The sequence below is a fragment of the Rhea pennata genome, chromosome 2 (genome assembly GCF_028389875.1).
Source record: "Rhea pennata isolate bPtePen1 chromosome 2, bPtePen1.pri, whole genome shotgun sequence".
NCBI lineage: Eukaryota > Metazoa > Chordata > Aves > Rheiformes > Rheidae > Rhea > Rhea pennata.
Genome location: NC_084664.1, coordinates 53,390,097 through 53,407,739, shown reverse-complemented (window position 1 = coordinate 53,407,739; position 17,643 = coordinate 53,390,097). Strand labels below are relative to the sequence as shown.

The 17,643-nt window shown below is 34.7% G+C and overlaps 1 protein-coding gene across 5 annotated transcripts in view; it reads right to left on the bottom strand.

Moving 5' to 3' along the window:
- Positions 1-17,643, bottom strand: part of BBS9 (Bardet-Biedl syndrome 9) — a 308,372-nt gene that overhangs the window by 269,585 nt on the left and 21,144 nt on the right. For all 5 annotated transcript variants that reach the window (XM_062569543.1, XM_062569542.1, XM_062569545.1 and 2 more), the window contains 2 exons: positions 8,912-9,086; positions 1,469-1,553 (listed from right to left, as the gene is read on the bottom strand). In XM_062569543.1, coding sequence (XP_062425527.1) covers positions 1,469-1,553; positions 8,912-9,086 — 260 coding nt within the window. The remainder of the gene's footprint in view (positions 1-1,468; positions 1,554-8,911; positions 9,087-17,643) is intronic.

Here is a 17,643-nt window from a genome sequence, read left to right as displayed (position 1 = left end):
ACATGAATACGAGTAATACAGTTAGAAAACCAAACTCAAGGTCTTTTTGGAAGGAGAAAATGTTCTAGCTACCCACCTAGTTGTTTTGAAGTCAGTTGTGGTTTTCTTCATTGTGAGAAAAACAGCAAAAACAGGTTCAAAAAAAGCACTTTTTGAAACAGTCATGAATTGATGGCTATGCTTCCATTTACAAATATATTAAACTAAACTTCAAGATACACATCCCATTCAACATACAGTGCTTTATACTGTGAATATTAAATCCAAGTACACAATTACAAAATCATTTAAATCTGCCTCTGCCCATGTCCTTTGACATCAAGGGCAGGGCTATTAAGCAGAACTTATTCTACCAACATATGTAATTCTACCAATATATCTAATTGGAAAAAGTAAAGTAGATTTCAGGTGCACAAGCCAACATTCATACTTGCAGTCACTAATGTACATTTTCAGTCTGAAGAATGGTTGCATGCATGGAAGCTTGTCTACTTTTCAACCACATACATTGGTAGAATAAATAAATACTTGCAAATCTTGCCTTGCCTATATATCCTTACACCTTTAAACAATACTGCTGCTTACTGATACATTTCATTAGTTTATTTCGGCTCCTCTCAGAAGTTTCAACTAAACCAATTCACACCAGCAAAAAATTGTTTATGACTACTGCCAAACTGATTGAACAGGAATTCAGGATTTCTAATGACCGAAAATATTGAAGTCCAATTGTCTTCACAGCTGAATGTCTTCACATCTCGCTCCCTATATTTTACCATCACACCTGAACTAAGATGAGCCAAGTGCGTTACGTACTATATTCAGCTGACAAGCAATTTCAATACAGAAGCACAGAAATGGAAATTTCTCTCTTCTTAATATAATGCAGATCAATTATTAAACAATTTATTAGTTGTAAAGCACTTCTGAAAACTATTATTTCACGTTTTTGATAGGAAAAAGAAAAAGGAAATAAAAAGAAAGAGTCCAGAGAGAAAAGAAAGAGTCCAGGACTTTGCACGTACTGGCTATTTAGGGAAATATCTTTTTCAATGCAGAGTTTTCTAGTAAAGAATAAAGGACTCTCCAAGTGCAATGAAGTTTATTTTGTAAATCCAATACACAGTCACAAATAGACTGTCACATTCAAGACTTGAGCAATATTTCATACGTATCTATTTTACTACGGTTTAGATTCTGTATTACAAAGACTAGCTTAGAAATAGCCAATTATGGAACACAATCATCTTTTTTCTTAGAACAACAGGGAATTTTAAGGTCCAACCTTAAACAATTTGAGCCCAAAGAAATCCTAACAAAAATCTACTGGAGTCTTTCCATTGCCTTTAATGGAAGTTGGATCAGGTCCTTTGTCAGCAGACAATTTTTCCATTTGTAACTTAGTATTCAATCTTTTAAATACTTATGCAATGTACCGTACAGGTTATGTAAAATAAACAGGTTTTACCACAAGTCTTTTTCCAGAACTAAGTTTTTGCTGTTCTGTTTCTTGTCTTTCATCAGCATCCGTTGCAAACACTAGCACTTGGTATCTGTTATAGAAAATTAAAAAGAAATAAAATAGCAAATATTTTTGTAATTAAAACCTTTTACATCAGGTAAAAAAGTAGAATACAATTATCAAACTATGACTATGCATACATTGGAAGATACATCTATTAACAGCACAGATTTTAAAATGAATATCACTGTACAATAGGAGTCAAATGCAAAGGTAGAATTCAAAACATACATTTTATTGGAATTTTTATCTGATTTAAAAAAAAAAGTTTTAATATATTAAAAGATAGAAACACAGACTACAAATGAGGCAGTCCAGATACCAACATATTTTCAAAATATGAAACAGGGACAATGACAAAAATTAAAACTTTCTTTGCTTGTAATCAGCTTTATAAATTTCATTTTTTTAATATAAACTACTTCAAAATATAATCTGATATTTATAACAGTTACAATCTCAAATAGGTCCATTAAGTAGACTAAATGGTTCTAATCCAAGAAATAGCTGTAAATTGGCATTAATAGGTGGCACATTCGTCTCAAATATATTTGAGAAACAAGCAAAAGTTGCTGTGTTTTTACTTTCTAACTGTCAGGCTAGAGTACTAAGTAAAAGTTTGAAATGAAGACATTAGCATGAAAGATGCCATCTGTAACTCCTAGTCTTTCCCAAATTTGCACTGGTGTTATAACTTACTGAACTAATTTGTTTCCAATGAAGTTACATTACCGATAATCTGTACCAAATAATCAAAACCTCTCACAAAGTTTTTTTAAAAAAAAAAAAAAAAAAAAAAAATCACACAGACACAGAAGATTATCAATGCAAAATATTTTTCATTGTTAAAACTTTTTATCCAAAAGATAGAGTTCAATCCTGGAAGTAATGGAGTACCTTCAACTTGTAAATTCAAAACAACAAACTTCTGGATGTTCCTATTCTTCCTAAGTCTGTGATAGTTTAATAATTAAAAAATACATTTTTTGTATATTATCAAAGTTATATATTTTAAATGATGATATAGCAACCTTCACATCTCAGCATTGTGGTGCCGGCTATTGATGGATTTATTTAATTAGCTTCTAGTACTATTTTACTTACACAAGACACTATAAACTATGTACTTGCTATAAGTAATATAACTGATAAGGTGAATACTATGACCTAATTAAAAATACTAAATAAATTGCTTTTAGAAGTACAAAATGATTATGTCTTTTTAACGTCTTCCTACACAAACAAATTCACTTGCCTTTTTTAATTTGAAAGAGAATTTATAAAAGATGTTTCAGATTCTGATGTAATAAAAATTTCTCTTTTCATTTTATTTTGGTGATATCACGAATCTGGGCAAGAAATGTAAATTGATATGTAATCTTTTCATTATCTAATCATGGGCTGATACATAGTCTCCAAACGAAAATCCCACTGAACAGCAATATGCATTGACATCTAAGTACCACTTAACTGAATACAAGTCCCTCATCACGAAAAGCCTCAAACCACAGATGACCAACAGACAAATTTTCAGTACAGCTATCACATCAAATATAATAATTAATATATGATTAATCATATAAATAATTATTTAAATATGAAAGGAGTTTTGCCTTCAGATAGTGAAAGAATTCTGAATTAACATAAAAGCTATTGCTACTGCAAGCAGTGCTCTGTATGAGCAACAGGAAAATGGACAATTTCTAATTTGTCAACTTGTTCTGCTAAAATACTAGGTAGGACCACTACGTTTGTCCTCTACTAAAATAAGAAAAAAAAAAACTGTTTAACATAAACCAAAATAACCTTTTCTCTCCTCATCATGTCAATTTTCTTCACTTTAAAATGATTATTTAGCTCTGTTCTAATGCCTTATAGTTCAGAGACACTAGAGACTGGCACCACAGTGTCTTAAGACATGATAGTAGTAAAGATCAATAAACAGGATCCAAATGAAAAATATCCTTAAAACAACATATTTCTACAATAAAGACAGCATGTTTGTGAATCAGTTACAGAGAGAAAATTTTAGCCCAACCTGTTAAAGTAGTAAGTCATGAATTTTTAAACATGACGAAAACGATTTAGATGTCCATTTTAAATGGAAAATATTTCTTCGTACTCATTTTCAATATTAATGGAAATTGAATTCTAATTTATTTTTCTTAGAAGTCATAAAATTATGAATTTCTATTTTTTTTACAAATTACTTTTACTTACACCACATACCTTATCCTTTATTAATAAAATAATACACAATGATTATAATCTGCTGATGCAATATCCAGAAGCTAAAAATTTCTCATTAAGCTTAAGGACCATAATAAACAGAGAGTATTGATTGAGAAATTTGGGTTATAAAACAAGATAATATATGTTATGACCAAGTACTGTGTTAGGTTAACATTCCCTGGCTTAGACTATTGAGGGCATAATCTGCCAAAAAAAAAAAAAAAAAAAAAAAAAGAGCATCATTCTTGATTTCTTTTATGATTATAATTATTCCACATACCTTCAGCCTCTTGTGCCCAAAATATAGCATGAGTAAGAGCTTTTATGATAAAATAATATATAATTTTAGTTCTGACAGAAAATAAAGTTTATAGATATGATGATTCCCTAAATGTCCAAGGACACTACATCTTCATAAATATTAATTCCCTTCTAAAAAAAAAATCACTAAAATGATCTTTTAAATGCCTTAGATTATGTCACTACTGTAATCAATTGTTCTTGTAATCAAGAACAAATCTCACTGCAGAAAGTATATTTTGATCTGTGTCAGTGAACTAATGACTTGAAGACAATAGATGATTCATAATCATACTGTGGTCAGTTTAAAAAAATTAAAGAAAAAACTATCCTGGTTAAGAGGTTTAGCATATCACTCGGCCACTCCTATATAAAAGGCATAAAATAAATTACGTCCAGGAAGAAGAGCAGCGACAACTGCGCTCAAACACATTCGCAAAAAAAGGGCAACACTTTTGGTCCTGATATAAATTTATTCATTTATTTAGTAATATCTGTTGCAGTGGAGTGATTTGGTGTATCTAAAACCAAAAGTCATGCAAGATTGTGAAGGTAAAGTTTCTGCAGCTTCAAGGGACGTAGAGATCAAGTAGAGGACTCTGGGGATTGGGAGGAAAGGAAGAAGAGAAGTTGAAAGATTCAATTTAGGAAAATAGAAACCTCAGTTCAGTGTATTAAGTGCTTCCCAAGTTCTCTGCTGCTTAATTGCAGAGAGAGGAGTTGCCAGCTTTAGCAGTTGTTTTTAATGTAGAACAAACTCCCAAAAGAAAAGTGACCTGAAAATATTTACCATCAGAGCTTCAAAAGACCACATAAGCACAAACAGCAAATACGACTCCAAGGTAATGATAAAAATACATTCATTTTATCCGAACACAATGCCATGCAAATAGAGAGTGGCAAGTCATGTTTTTGACCTGTTATAGGATCAAAAATGCAAGAAGGTAGATCATTAGACATTCGAAAGGGAATATATTCCAAGCCTGCTTACAATTGGAAGCATGAAAATCTCACGTATCCTCAGCAAAATAGCAAAGTCAAGGTTTAAACAAAAGAAAAGTTCTTTACAAGCAGGAAAATAAGTAGGCCAAGTAGTGTTTCAGCTAGTGAAAAAAGGGGGGAAAAAAATCTCAAAACAGACAGGAAAAGTTTTGTTGCCAGTTTTGGAAATTCTAAGGTATTTACCTTTGAAAACACCAAAATACTCATTTATGCTTCTCAGTTGGATTTCACTACAATGTACCTAATGTACCTGACTAATAACATCCTAGCACTCAATCTTGAGCTAACATATCTCTCAAAAAGAAAAAAAAATCCAAAAAGCCTAGCATTAGATCTCACGTAATTGGTTAGTTTTGAATCAGTCTGTAAAAGCACTAATGTTTTCCAACAATAAGTGTCAAAGTTTCCAAGCCTTCTCATCATATTAAAAATAAATAAGGAAAAATAAAGCTGTCATGTATACAACCATGTTCAAGCATAACATTCACGCATACTGAAACATTAATTATTTGAACAGGTCCAGATTATGCATTCTGTTTTCAACTGACTTCAACATCCTGAAACACAAGTCCATGGGACATGTTGGGATGCAGAACCAACATGTGCCAAGGAAGCTGGCCAAAGTCATTGCAAAATCACTCGTAATTAATTTTGAAAGATCACACAAAAAAAAAAAAAAAAAAAAAAGGACAATCGAGAGAGGTCCTTATGAAACGGAAGAAAGCAAAATCACTCTCAACTTCAAAAAGGGAAGAAGGGAGAATCTGGGAAACTATAAGCCAGTCAGCCTCACCTTGATCCCTGGAAAGGTGATGGAGCAAATCCTCCTGTAAATCATTCCAAACACATCAAGGACAAGAAGGTGATCAGGAGTGGTCAGCATGGATTTACAAAGGGGAAATCATGCTTAACCAAACTGATAGCCTTCAACTATGAGATGACTGGCTTGATGGACAGGAGAGAGCAATGGATGTTGTTTATCTTAACTTCAGTAAGGCTTTTGGCTCCCATAACATCCTCATAGCAAGCTGATGAAGTACAGGCTAGATAAGTAGACAGTGAAGCAGACTGAAAAGTGGTTGAACAGCCAGGCTCAGAAGACTGATCGAAGGCACAAAGTCCATGTGGAGGCTAATCACTAGTAGTGTAGCCCAGGGTCTGATACTGGATCCAAGACTATTTAATATCTTCATTAATGACCTAGATGACAGGACAGAGTGAATCCTCAGGAAGACTGCAGCCAATAGAAAACTGGGAGGAGTGGCAGATACATCAGTGTTGTGCTGCTATTGAGAGATTTCCACAAGCTGGAGAAATGGGCTGAGAGGAACTTCATGAAGTTCAACAAAGGGAAGTGCAAAGTCCTGCATTTGGGCAAGAAAAACCCCAGGCAGAAGGCTAGTCAGCTGGGGGATGACCAGCTGGAAAGCAGCTCTACAGAAGAAGACTAGGGGTTCTGGTGAACAAGTTGACTGTGAGCCAGCAGTGCACTCTCATGGCAAGGAAGGCCAACAGCATTCTGAGCTGCATTAGGCAGAGCATTGCCAGTAGATCGTGGAAGGTGATCTTTCACCTCTACATAGCACTGGTGAGGTCGTGCATGGTTTGCTGGCTCCAGTTCTGGGCTCTGCTTAGCTCTGATCATTTTTACATTTTGAGTATAAAAATGAGTATTACTTGATTCATTGACAGCTGCCTAAAATAACAATTCACAAAGATGATCTGTCAGTTGTGGGGCAAATGAAACTCTATTAAGTTATTACTAAAAAAAATAAATACTGAACTGAAAATAAGGACTTTGGGGATTCATATAATATTTGCTTGTAGCACTTCTAAAGCTATTAAATTATCTATTTTAATCTTAAACAGACCAGGAAACAGTTCAAGCCACTGACCATTACTTTTTAAGCCTGATAGTTCTGCCACTTTTTGTTCCATCTTGCAGCTCTCAGTTCTCTTTTATTGCAGGTAGTACCTTTGCCCTCCAAAATTTACTGCTAGGTTCAGAGACTCAGAAGGTCTAAGAGCAAATCCTGACATTTTTAACAGAGAAAACATGAGGCAGGTTATGTTGAATACCTTGCTCTTTTCCATGCCTTTGTCATAGAGTTGCCTAATCCATTCAGCAGTGGGTCAATTTCCTTGATTGTCTTTTTATGGTTGATCTATCATAAAAGTGGAAGTCCTTCTTGTCCCTTCACATCCCCTGCCAGCAGAAACTTGAACCAAGCTTATTTCCCCAATCCCATCCCCTGCATGCCCACATGCCCTACTATATGCCTCCCTGGTAGTCCATCTTAGCTTCCAGCTCCTGTAAACTTCCTTTTTCCATTTGAATTCAGTCAGGAGCTGCCTGTTCCATCAAGCTGCCTTCTGCTATTCCTCCTCATTTTCTTGCATATTGAGATAGGTTGTTCCTCAGCTTTGAGAAGGTTGTCCATGAAGACCCACTAGCTATCCTGAGCCCTTTTGTTCTTCAGGGCAGCCTTGCACAGGATCCTGCCTCCTAGTTCCCTGAACTAGCCCACGTCTGTTCTCCTGAAATTACTATCTTTAGTCTGCTGATCTTCTTCGTCTCTGTTAGATTCTTAATTTATACCATCTCATGGGCCCTGCAGCCACTGACTATTGCATCTGTAAGCAGCTCTTTCTTATTTGCAAGCTGTGGATTCAGCAAAGTATTTTTGCCTCCCAGCCTAACAAGCAGTTGCATCGTTTTCCCTGATGCACTCCAGAAACCTTCTAGATTGCTTAAGTCCATTGTGTTGTCCTCCCAGCAGATATCAGTCTTCCACAAGAGCAAGTGTCTGCAATTAAAAGACTTCTACATGTTTAAGGTGGCTTCACAGGGATGTCCACCACAACATCCTTTTCACTGTGCATCCATCTGACTGTGGCCTATGACCTCTCACAAGCTGGTCATCTGTTCTGTAACAGAGCCCCATGCGTTCAAGCTGCCTCTGCGGTGAACACAAATCTCCTCTTGTCTTTCTTTTCTTCTTAAAGAGCCTGCAGCCATTAACTGCATCATTTTAGGCATGCAAGCTACCCCACTGCATCCCTGTAACTACAGTGACATCATAGCTCCACAACCACATGCAGACTTCAAGTTGCTCCTCTTTTTTGCTCAGACTGTGGATGTTTGTGAACACCTCCAGGTGAGCCCCCAGCCATTCCATTTCCTCTAAGGGCATATGACAGCATCCTCTATGCGCACTTTACTTGTCTCTTATTCTGTCACTTAACTGCAGGATTTAGTACTTAACCCTCGGTGCAGCACTCAACTAGGTTAGTGAGCCTCCTCGATCCCATCTCTCCCCATCAGCTCCTATTCCTTGAAGAAGATCCTATGATTATAAAAGCACTCTCAGTGACTTTTAACCTGATTCAAAATTTTCCTGAAGATTGAACAGATTCATCAAGCTAACATCTATTTGCATCAAAATAAAAATGATGTTGAAACAATTGGAAGGAACAGACAAATTGTGCAGACAAAAACCAAAAACACACATAAAACTCAACTGCACTGAAGTGTGAAAAAGTCTGGCACTTGCAGGACAACATGATGTGCTTTTGATTAGTTAATAAACTTAAAAATAAAACAACATTTTTGTATTATTTAAATATGACCATAAAATCAGGACACACAGCATGTTTTCTTCTACAGCAGATATTAATCACATTCAACATAAAATATACTACTTTTCATCTTTCTTGCAACCACTTGTCACCTGCTTTGGGATACAATATAAGTAAAGGCAATAAAAATCAGACTTGATTACTTTCTATTTCACTTGCTTACCTACTACATGACATCACCAAAATATGCAATAGTTACTTAACAGAAACACATACTTGTAACTCTCAACCTGTCGACAGGAAGACACTGTAATGAAAGAATCTGTCCGAGAACTGTAAGTTAAAGGACCAGGCAGAAGAAAACCAGGTAAAAATCGTCCAAAAGCATAGCTTTCCTGCTCAAATAACATGAGCATACCATCCATGGACTGTATACATATCAAATCTCGACCTAAATACAAAGGAAACAAAGCAATGTTAATTATATAGTTTTAATCTTTAATATGTTAACAAATTAAATAATATTCATAAGTAACCCTAAAAAACAAGATTAATTTTAATTTAAGTAAGTGTAAACTATGGGAAAGAATCCTAAGCATTCCAATCTTAATAGAAAGCTTATTTTTTAAAAGAGAACAAAATTAGATAACTAGATTTTTTTCTAACATTCACAATACATTAATAGCAAAAAAGTTAATTATTTCATTTCAAAACAAAATCCCCAAAGACTTAATTGTTCAATTTCCATTTAAAGAAACACTTGAATACTCCTGTAAAAACAAAATTGTTCTGGTTATTAAGCACCTCTGTGCCTTTAAAACAGTCATAGCAACTTTAATTTAGAAATAAATCACCTATTCCACATTTTCAAGTCTAGCTAAGCAATATAACAAAATACCATAGAAATATATAGTATTTATAGTATTCATAATCATAGAAATATATACCATTGTGAAAATAATACAACGATAATGTTTTTAACACTGGCATTCACATTTTTTTATCCTCAAGAAAAGATAATAAAACAGATGTGATTAACTTGTTATCAACACTAAACATAGAAATAAAAAAAACAGCTTTGAATACATGACTTCAAGTTTCTCAGCCCTGCAATTCCATGATTCAACAGCTTCAAGACATGACTTGCCAAAGTTCAACTACATCAGTCTAAATCAAAGTTTCATTTTGAAGTCTTCAGGGATCAGAAGCTGATTGTGGGTTTTACATTTCATATTCAATGGGAATAATTCAAACATAAATGATCTTTTGCATATATTTATAAAAGGACAGCTGCAACAATAAGACTCAAATACCTTCTGAGGTGGATGAAGGTAACTCTTCTAAATTCAGAGATGAACTCCTATTTTGCAAACATAGCAGAGCAATATTTGTAATTTAATACAAGTCTATTCCTCCGCATTAAAGTACTCTTTATGTCTCAAACTATAGTAGATGCATGGAGGATTAACACAAATGCCATGTTTACTCAATTGCCATTCCCAACTCCTTAAAAATTATTTTCTAAGAAAGGAAGGAGGAAAACAAAAATGAACTAAAAAAACCTCACTCACACTTCAATAAGCATGGTTACAAAAAGGTCAAAGAGATGACATTCAGTATCTGAAAAAGCACAGAGGTAAAATACAGTGGAAAAAATTGCCCATCTCTATTTTGATTTTTCACAGAAATTGTAAGTATCAACAGCAACTTAAAATAAATAGCAGTATAGTAGGTCACACAGCACATTGCTTTCCTTTCATCTTGCACAAGCCTGCTGCTTGTATTAGAATTCTATATTTTTACCCCAAGCCAAATCTTTATCTTATGTTTTAATCACAGAGAGAAGTATTGCAAAGCACCTGAATCCTTTCCATTGGCACCTTTTCCTCTGTTGAGATTTTCCCATTTTCTAAAAATTATCAGGTTTACATGTCTTTCCTTCCAGACTCTATATAGTCCACTGCTTGCCCTATAAACCCTGCTAAAAGCATCACCTATTTGATGAGATGGATATTTGAAAACGTAATTTATGTTGTGCACTTGGCAGAGGCTAAACTCAATCTCTCAGTCTCTCTAGTGGAAAAAAAAATACTTTAGTTCTTCATGCTGCTGATTATATAGACAGACCAGCAAAACAATAGTGTAGTGTCAGGAATGTTCTTGTGGGCATTTCAACCACAATCACACCACCTGTCTCCTGCCTTCATCCTATATAGATCTTTTCTGAAAACCATAAAATGAAATGTCATTCTTATTTAACAAAGTTTTGTTGTTTTGTCTCTTAAATCTCCAAGAGCATATACATTTCGAAGAATAATGTTACTAACTGCTGATATCAAACACTTAAATCTTTCTTTAATAAAGTAGAAATAGCACTTTCATTCAACAAATTCATAAATTAAGGCATAGAAAAGAATTTCCTTCAACGTGAGAAAAATCCTATTTACTGTGCTAAACACAAAATACAGTAAAGCACTCCATTAATCAAGAAACCTTGGTGGATCTGAATGAAAAGATTAACTGAGAAAACTTTGAATAGAGCTTTGAAAAAAAAAAAAAAAAAAAACTTAGCTGAGAAGAAAATGAAGACTTATCTTCCTAAGTTAAATCATGCCAGAATCTATAGTGATCAACCAATGCTTTGTAGAAGAGTAACTAAACATGAAAACCACCAGAGTATTGTTCAATAGCTCTTCGATTTTGTCAGCTACTGAAGTCAGCAAATCAGTGCATCTTAGGTTTTCTTTACTACTGCAAGTGAGAAATACACTTTAAATACATCATTTTACCAGCAGCTCTTTAAGCTATTGGCGATTTGTCACCAGCAACTTCAATTTGATGATTAAGTCTCAAATAGCAACACTTTAAAAAAACTTTTTATTTTTCTTCCATGTGCAGACTGAAGTCATACCTCCTTCTAGGAAATGGAAGCTCTTTACCTCTGTTAACAGCACAAAGTCAATGAACAAATGTTTCCTGTGACTAAACTCAGCAATTTTAAGAGAATTATGGATTTGACATATAGATCCCCGAAATCGTTTTCTAAACAGACAGATTGTTTTAAGAGTTATGATTTTCCCAGGACTTTCTACACAGACTTTTTAAATTATAAAGTAAGGTCTATGCCTTCTGTTCAATCTTAGATTCTATTGTTTATAAAATTAGAAACATATTCCACATTATACACATTAGATAAGCATACACACACACACCCCTCTTATATGTGGATAACTAGTTTCTCTCAAATTTGTATAAAGCAGTTTTATTAAAAATCTTTTAAGTGTCATTTAACCTCTTAAGTATTAGTTACATGGCACAAAGGTTCCAGCATTGTTTGATTTATTCATAACATATAGCTGACATTGTATAGCTGAAGTCTGTGGTATTCAAGAGGCTAAAGCATTTACTGATCATGGTCAGGATGAACATTCAGTTTGCTGGTTATACTGAGATTCTGAAGTTTTAACCAAGAACACTGCAATGATTTTACCAACATATGATTCAGAAATTAGTCAGTGAAAATCATCTGTAAGTACCTTATGTTTCAATTAAAAAAATAAAGCAAGATGCACGTGTGTAATTGAAAATTATTTAAGATAAGGTCCAATGATTTTCAATGTCCTGCTTTTCATCCTTTTAATTGCTGACAATCTCAACTACTGTTAGTGTAAATAAAAAAAAGAAAAATTCTGTACTAAATTCACAACAGTTGTAATGACTATACAAGTTCAGAGACTGTGACCTGAAGCACACAAAGGCTGTGGCTAGACAAATGGGCTAAGCCAACCTAAAGTTTCGCTAATGCTGGAAGGGTCAGTGCTACCCATTTTCCACCAGGCCTCCAGCTCCCTGTGCTCCAGTACTCATCTGACAGCTGTCAGCTGATAGTAGGATGCCATCCTGAATTTCTGATTTTTTTTTTTTTATTTTTCAAATGAGTAATTCATCACCCTACATAAATGACTCCACCCAAGCTTAGCAGCTGAACCAATGAGAGATTAAAAATTATTCAAAGAAAGCTTCTTTCTTATCCCTGAACTACTCCAAAGCTCTGTGGTAGGCATCTGCTTCTCCAGTTTGTGAAATTTTACAAGATTTAGGTGTATCTTCTGATCAGCAAACAACAGAAAGCATTAGAGAAGAACTTTGGATGCTCTACGCTCGTATGCAATCAATAGGTTAATGATACCTAGCTTCCACTTCCAGCAAGTGCTGACAGTATTAACACCCTGTTGATAAAGTCTAGAAAAAGTAAGAAAGTTAGCTGAAGCTAATTGCATAAAACTATGCTGTTAACGAGTAAGCAGAAGTTCTCTGAGAAATTTGTACAAACGCTGAAAACTTTACTAAAAAGTAACACTGCCTGTCACAACAGTGTCTTAGGTACAGTTGTCTTAAAATATAGTTGTTGACTGCCAGAAATCACTAGCAACATTTTATTATCTGCCTTGCAAGAACCTGCTACTTCATGATCCAGGTGTACATGTGACCATGGTTTTTCTGCTTCCGAAGTGTAGTGGGCTGTCTCCCCCAAATATCTTTGGGAATTACACATGTTAGAATTCCACAGTCAAAGGCATAATGAAAACCCCCCTCAATACTTCACACTGACTAACTGCTGAGTTCTACTTCCATTTAACAACTTTATGAAGAGCACAACCCTGTAAGTCTGGGTATAAAGATCTTCAACTTCTGTTCTACAGTTCCCTTTGAATTAAACTACCACCAGCACACAATACACTACAGAAGAAATCTCAGGAGAAATCTGTCCTATTTCTACTACCTTAACTTTCAGTATCTAGCTTCAAGGAATCACTCTGCTACCCGAAAACCAAAGAGATAAAAGGTACCAACTTCAAAACAGAAACCACATTTATGTTTTTTAAAAGACACAATAGGATGCATTTGTGCTTTGTTTCTCAAGGATTCTCATTTTTCATCTTTTCTACATTAGAAAAATAAAGATACTGCCACAACCTCCTTCCTAAAAATGTAGCAAAACATAAGAATTTTTTTCAAAAATCATTTAAAAAACAAAATCACACTCATCTAAGATTTTGCCATACTGCTATTCTACTATTTAAAACAATTATAAATATTGCTTGACTTAAGATGAAAAGTGTAAAAGATACTTCATCATAAAGTGAATGCCTTTACTAGTACAGAAATCTTGAATAATACATTTCTTAATGCTTAGCGTTCAATATCAAGTACTTCCGGTAACGCTCATAGTAGTGTGGAAATGATATCTTTGAGACAGCTTCTGACTATGATCGTCAAGTTTAAGCAGCTTGGCTAAAATACACAATTTAATTGTTAATTTCTATTCTTCTGATGAAGCTTAATAACACAATGTATTACAGCAGATATTATAATGGGTATGCAGCAGTGCTCATTTAGTAGATCTATTACCATGCCAATAGCAGTTAAAAAGAAAAGACCATTAGGGATGCTGAGGTGTTAAGTAACAAGCATTAATACTTTTTGCTCTTATATATATTATGAAGTATCAAATTTATGATTACTAATTTTGTTACAGCATGAAAATGATGGACAGTAGAAATAAAAGTACAGCACAAATGTAAGAAGTTAAAAGTCATATAAGACACAGAAACCTTTACCCTTAGCAATCATAAATGAATCCCTAAGCATACATACAATTATCATTGTTAAAAGATCTCCTGTTTTATTGGTAATGAGGGACTTTACGTCAAATAATATATGACAGGTTATTTAGAGCATTCCCATGATCTCCACTGCATGCTGTACTACTGAACTTTCTGAAGATGTCAATGTATTTCACACACATTAAGACCTGACATAACAAAACCAAATCAGTAATGACTCTTATTTGCCTTTGATGGTATCACATCTTTGTATTGCTAGCACAAATATAGCTCATCATATTTGTGTTATTTTTACTCCCTCAGAGTTTATTTTAAATTTAGATTTTAACTAGCTAATATTAATTGATCAAACTCCAATTATCAAATCTATTACAGGTAAAAGCATAATTAAAGAAAATTAAATCATGTGTGAACTTTTATTTCTCAGTTTTTTTATAGACCATCTTGTTTTCCTTGGCGATTTCTTTTTAATGTGTAGCTAATGAATAGAGTTTTTATGTTTCACTTTAAGAAATGCCGTCTTCCAAAAGCACAGCCAGAAATGTCCATTTCAAAAAAGCTTATTGCAGCCAGTTGGCTTTGCCAGTGACATATTTATAAAGTGAAAATGTAGCCCATAGCATTTTCTGCAGGTCAGATGGAATCACTTAGTGTACTCTACATAGTTTCAGCAACTTGCCTCAAGAGGAATGTCCCTTAGCCAGCAAGTGTTACTTTCAAGCACAAGTCCAGCTACTGTTGTTTTGTAGCTTCATTATTCTAGTGTGATACGAATACATCTATGTCACCTTTTTTTTTCTCCCAAATTGCAATATATTTTTAGTGCTAATGCAAAGCCAAAATGAGAGGCAGGTGGTGGCTCTTTGAAATAAGCTTCTAATTAAAGCTATTCTGGAGCTCAAGTTTATGCATGTTAATGATTTCCTCTGTTTGAGCCTGCCCTCGGGCACCAAATCATTTTCATGAAAATAAGTACATTATGTAACCACAAGGCCTGAGCATCATGTGAAATCATGCAACAAAAACTTTAGTATCAATTAAGATAAATTAGAAATCAGAACAAGCTTCATAAAGTTACAGATTTTAGGGAGATGTCAGCACAGATAACACTACTGCCATCAACGGTGATCCAAAAGCTTCAGTCTAAGCTTAGTGTGGGAAGAAGTGTCAATGAAATAAAAAGATAAATTGGCATTTATAATAGAGTCATAAACTTAAGAGCCTTTTCCTTTAATGGATATATAGGAAATGTTTTCTTAATTTAACAAAAGAAAAGTTAAAGCTATAGTGCATTGACCAGTTGAAAGATGTACACAAACTGCATTCCCACAGACTGGAACAAAAATCACTGTCCTAACTTGATAAAAGCAAATAGGTTTTTATTTTCCTTCCTCATTGAGATCTACCTCAAAAATTTCTCCAAGCATAAAAAACAAAGTCACCTTCAGTTCAAGGCTGCTTTGGAGAATTCAACTTGCAGCTGAAGGTAGCTCCTGAGGCAAAACAGATCTAGGTCAACTGCGAGAAAAGCACTTCAGGAATCGCTTCTGACTATTGGAAAAACCATTTGAAAAATATGACAGGCAGTTCTTAAAACAACGTATGCCTAGTAAAAAGCAAGTCTTAGGTTACTTCTCTGACCCAAAGCAGGAAGCACATGTCAGTGTGTATTCAGAAGGAACACTGAATTGCCAAGCTTGGTGGTCTGGTGGCTGCTCACTGCATTACCACAGGAGGGATCAGAGTTCAAGACTTCAGCTGAAGCCCTTCGTTCTAGAGCCAGAGGGTCTGACAGCATTGCCAAGGCAGTGCAATATTCTGAGTACAGGGAAAAGGAAAAATGCCCTGCATCATTCAGTGCTAACGCACACACCATACCTAATGATGCAAGAAGAATACATATTTTCCAGTTAAGTTGAGCACTCTTCTGCTGGAAGTGAAAATCACTGCAACAGGAAGGAAATTCAAATACGGGAAAGTGCTGGGAATTTAAGAGAAACTACATGGGAAACACTAAATCCTCACTCTACTGATGTTACAGTTTTAATTGTTTCTAAACTCTTCCAAATATTATGCTATTGAAGACAGTGAACTTGTTTACTGCGAAGTTTCACAAATCTCAACATAAAAAAGACACTTGCTCTGCAACAGCCCACTTTTTCAGAAGTCTCCCTGATTTCTGAAAAGTAAAGACAAAGTAAAGTACGTAGTTAGCAGAACTACCTTAAGAAATTGATCTTTTTGCATTTCTCAACGATCATATTGTATTTTCTCCACCTAATCTCTTGCAGATTTCTACCTGCTCTAAATCATGAAGAGGAATTTAGATGGAAAGGGAATGCTGAAGTATTAAAAAAGTGTCTCCAAAGGCCAAATCAGAGAATTCAGATCTTACTCACACAATCAGCCCTTTGGAGGCTGTAATACACTCCTTTTTCATCCATCCCCAGCCACAGAGCAAGATGACAGAATTAGATTGTGCTATCCAGGAATGATCTCTTTAAGCCTCATATTGGTCTGAGGTGGTGAAAGTACACTTAGGGGGAAAAGTTTGATTCAATGGAGCATGAAAAACTGGTGTGTAGCACAAAGATCTAGAATTGTCATAGGTGCAGCAACCAGCACATGGAAAAGTTTCTATTGAAGGAAACCTTGTGTTTGGCACTGTATAGCCATAGGAGAGGTAAAGTGTCCTCCTCCAAAGATTTTAGTTATCATGATTTGCTTATTACAAACCTTGTTAAGCAAAGAATTTTTCAACCATTCAAGAATGGACAATCCTAAGTATTTAGTGCAAGCTCAGAACAAACATCGCAAGAGCAGTATCACACAAAGAGTTGATCCTTTTTTAATATACCTTAAGATACTCAGATTAATTCTAGACAATATAACAGAAAAGAAACATTAGCTGTGCATGGGAGAATGGATGCCTGCATAAGTATAGCCTGAATAATGAAGATTCATGGAAGGATGGTGGAAGTCTGCCTTTCCCTTTAATTCAGTTCCTCTCTCTTTCTCCCTTAACTTGTCAATACAACTATTTTCCAAGACCAGGCAACTGTAGAAATTAGTTTGCAGCTCTTGCATTTAGCAAGCTGTTGCAATACTAACAGAATAGGCGCTTTTTTTTTCCATATGATCAATTATCAAGAGAATTTTTATGCAGAAGGCAGGAGAAATCTTAATCTCCAAACCTTTCTAATGTCAAGCTGCCCTCATCTGAGATTATACAAATATATATCATACATTATGTATACATTATTTAATATCTCACTGAACTAGCACACCTGCCACAAATAAAAATGAAATAAAGACAACTACTGTCAGTAGTTAGCCCCTCAAAATCAATAGCTTTTGACTGAATAGTTATCTAATGCATAT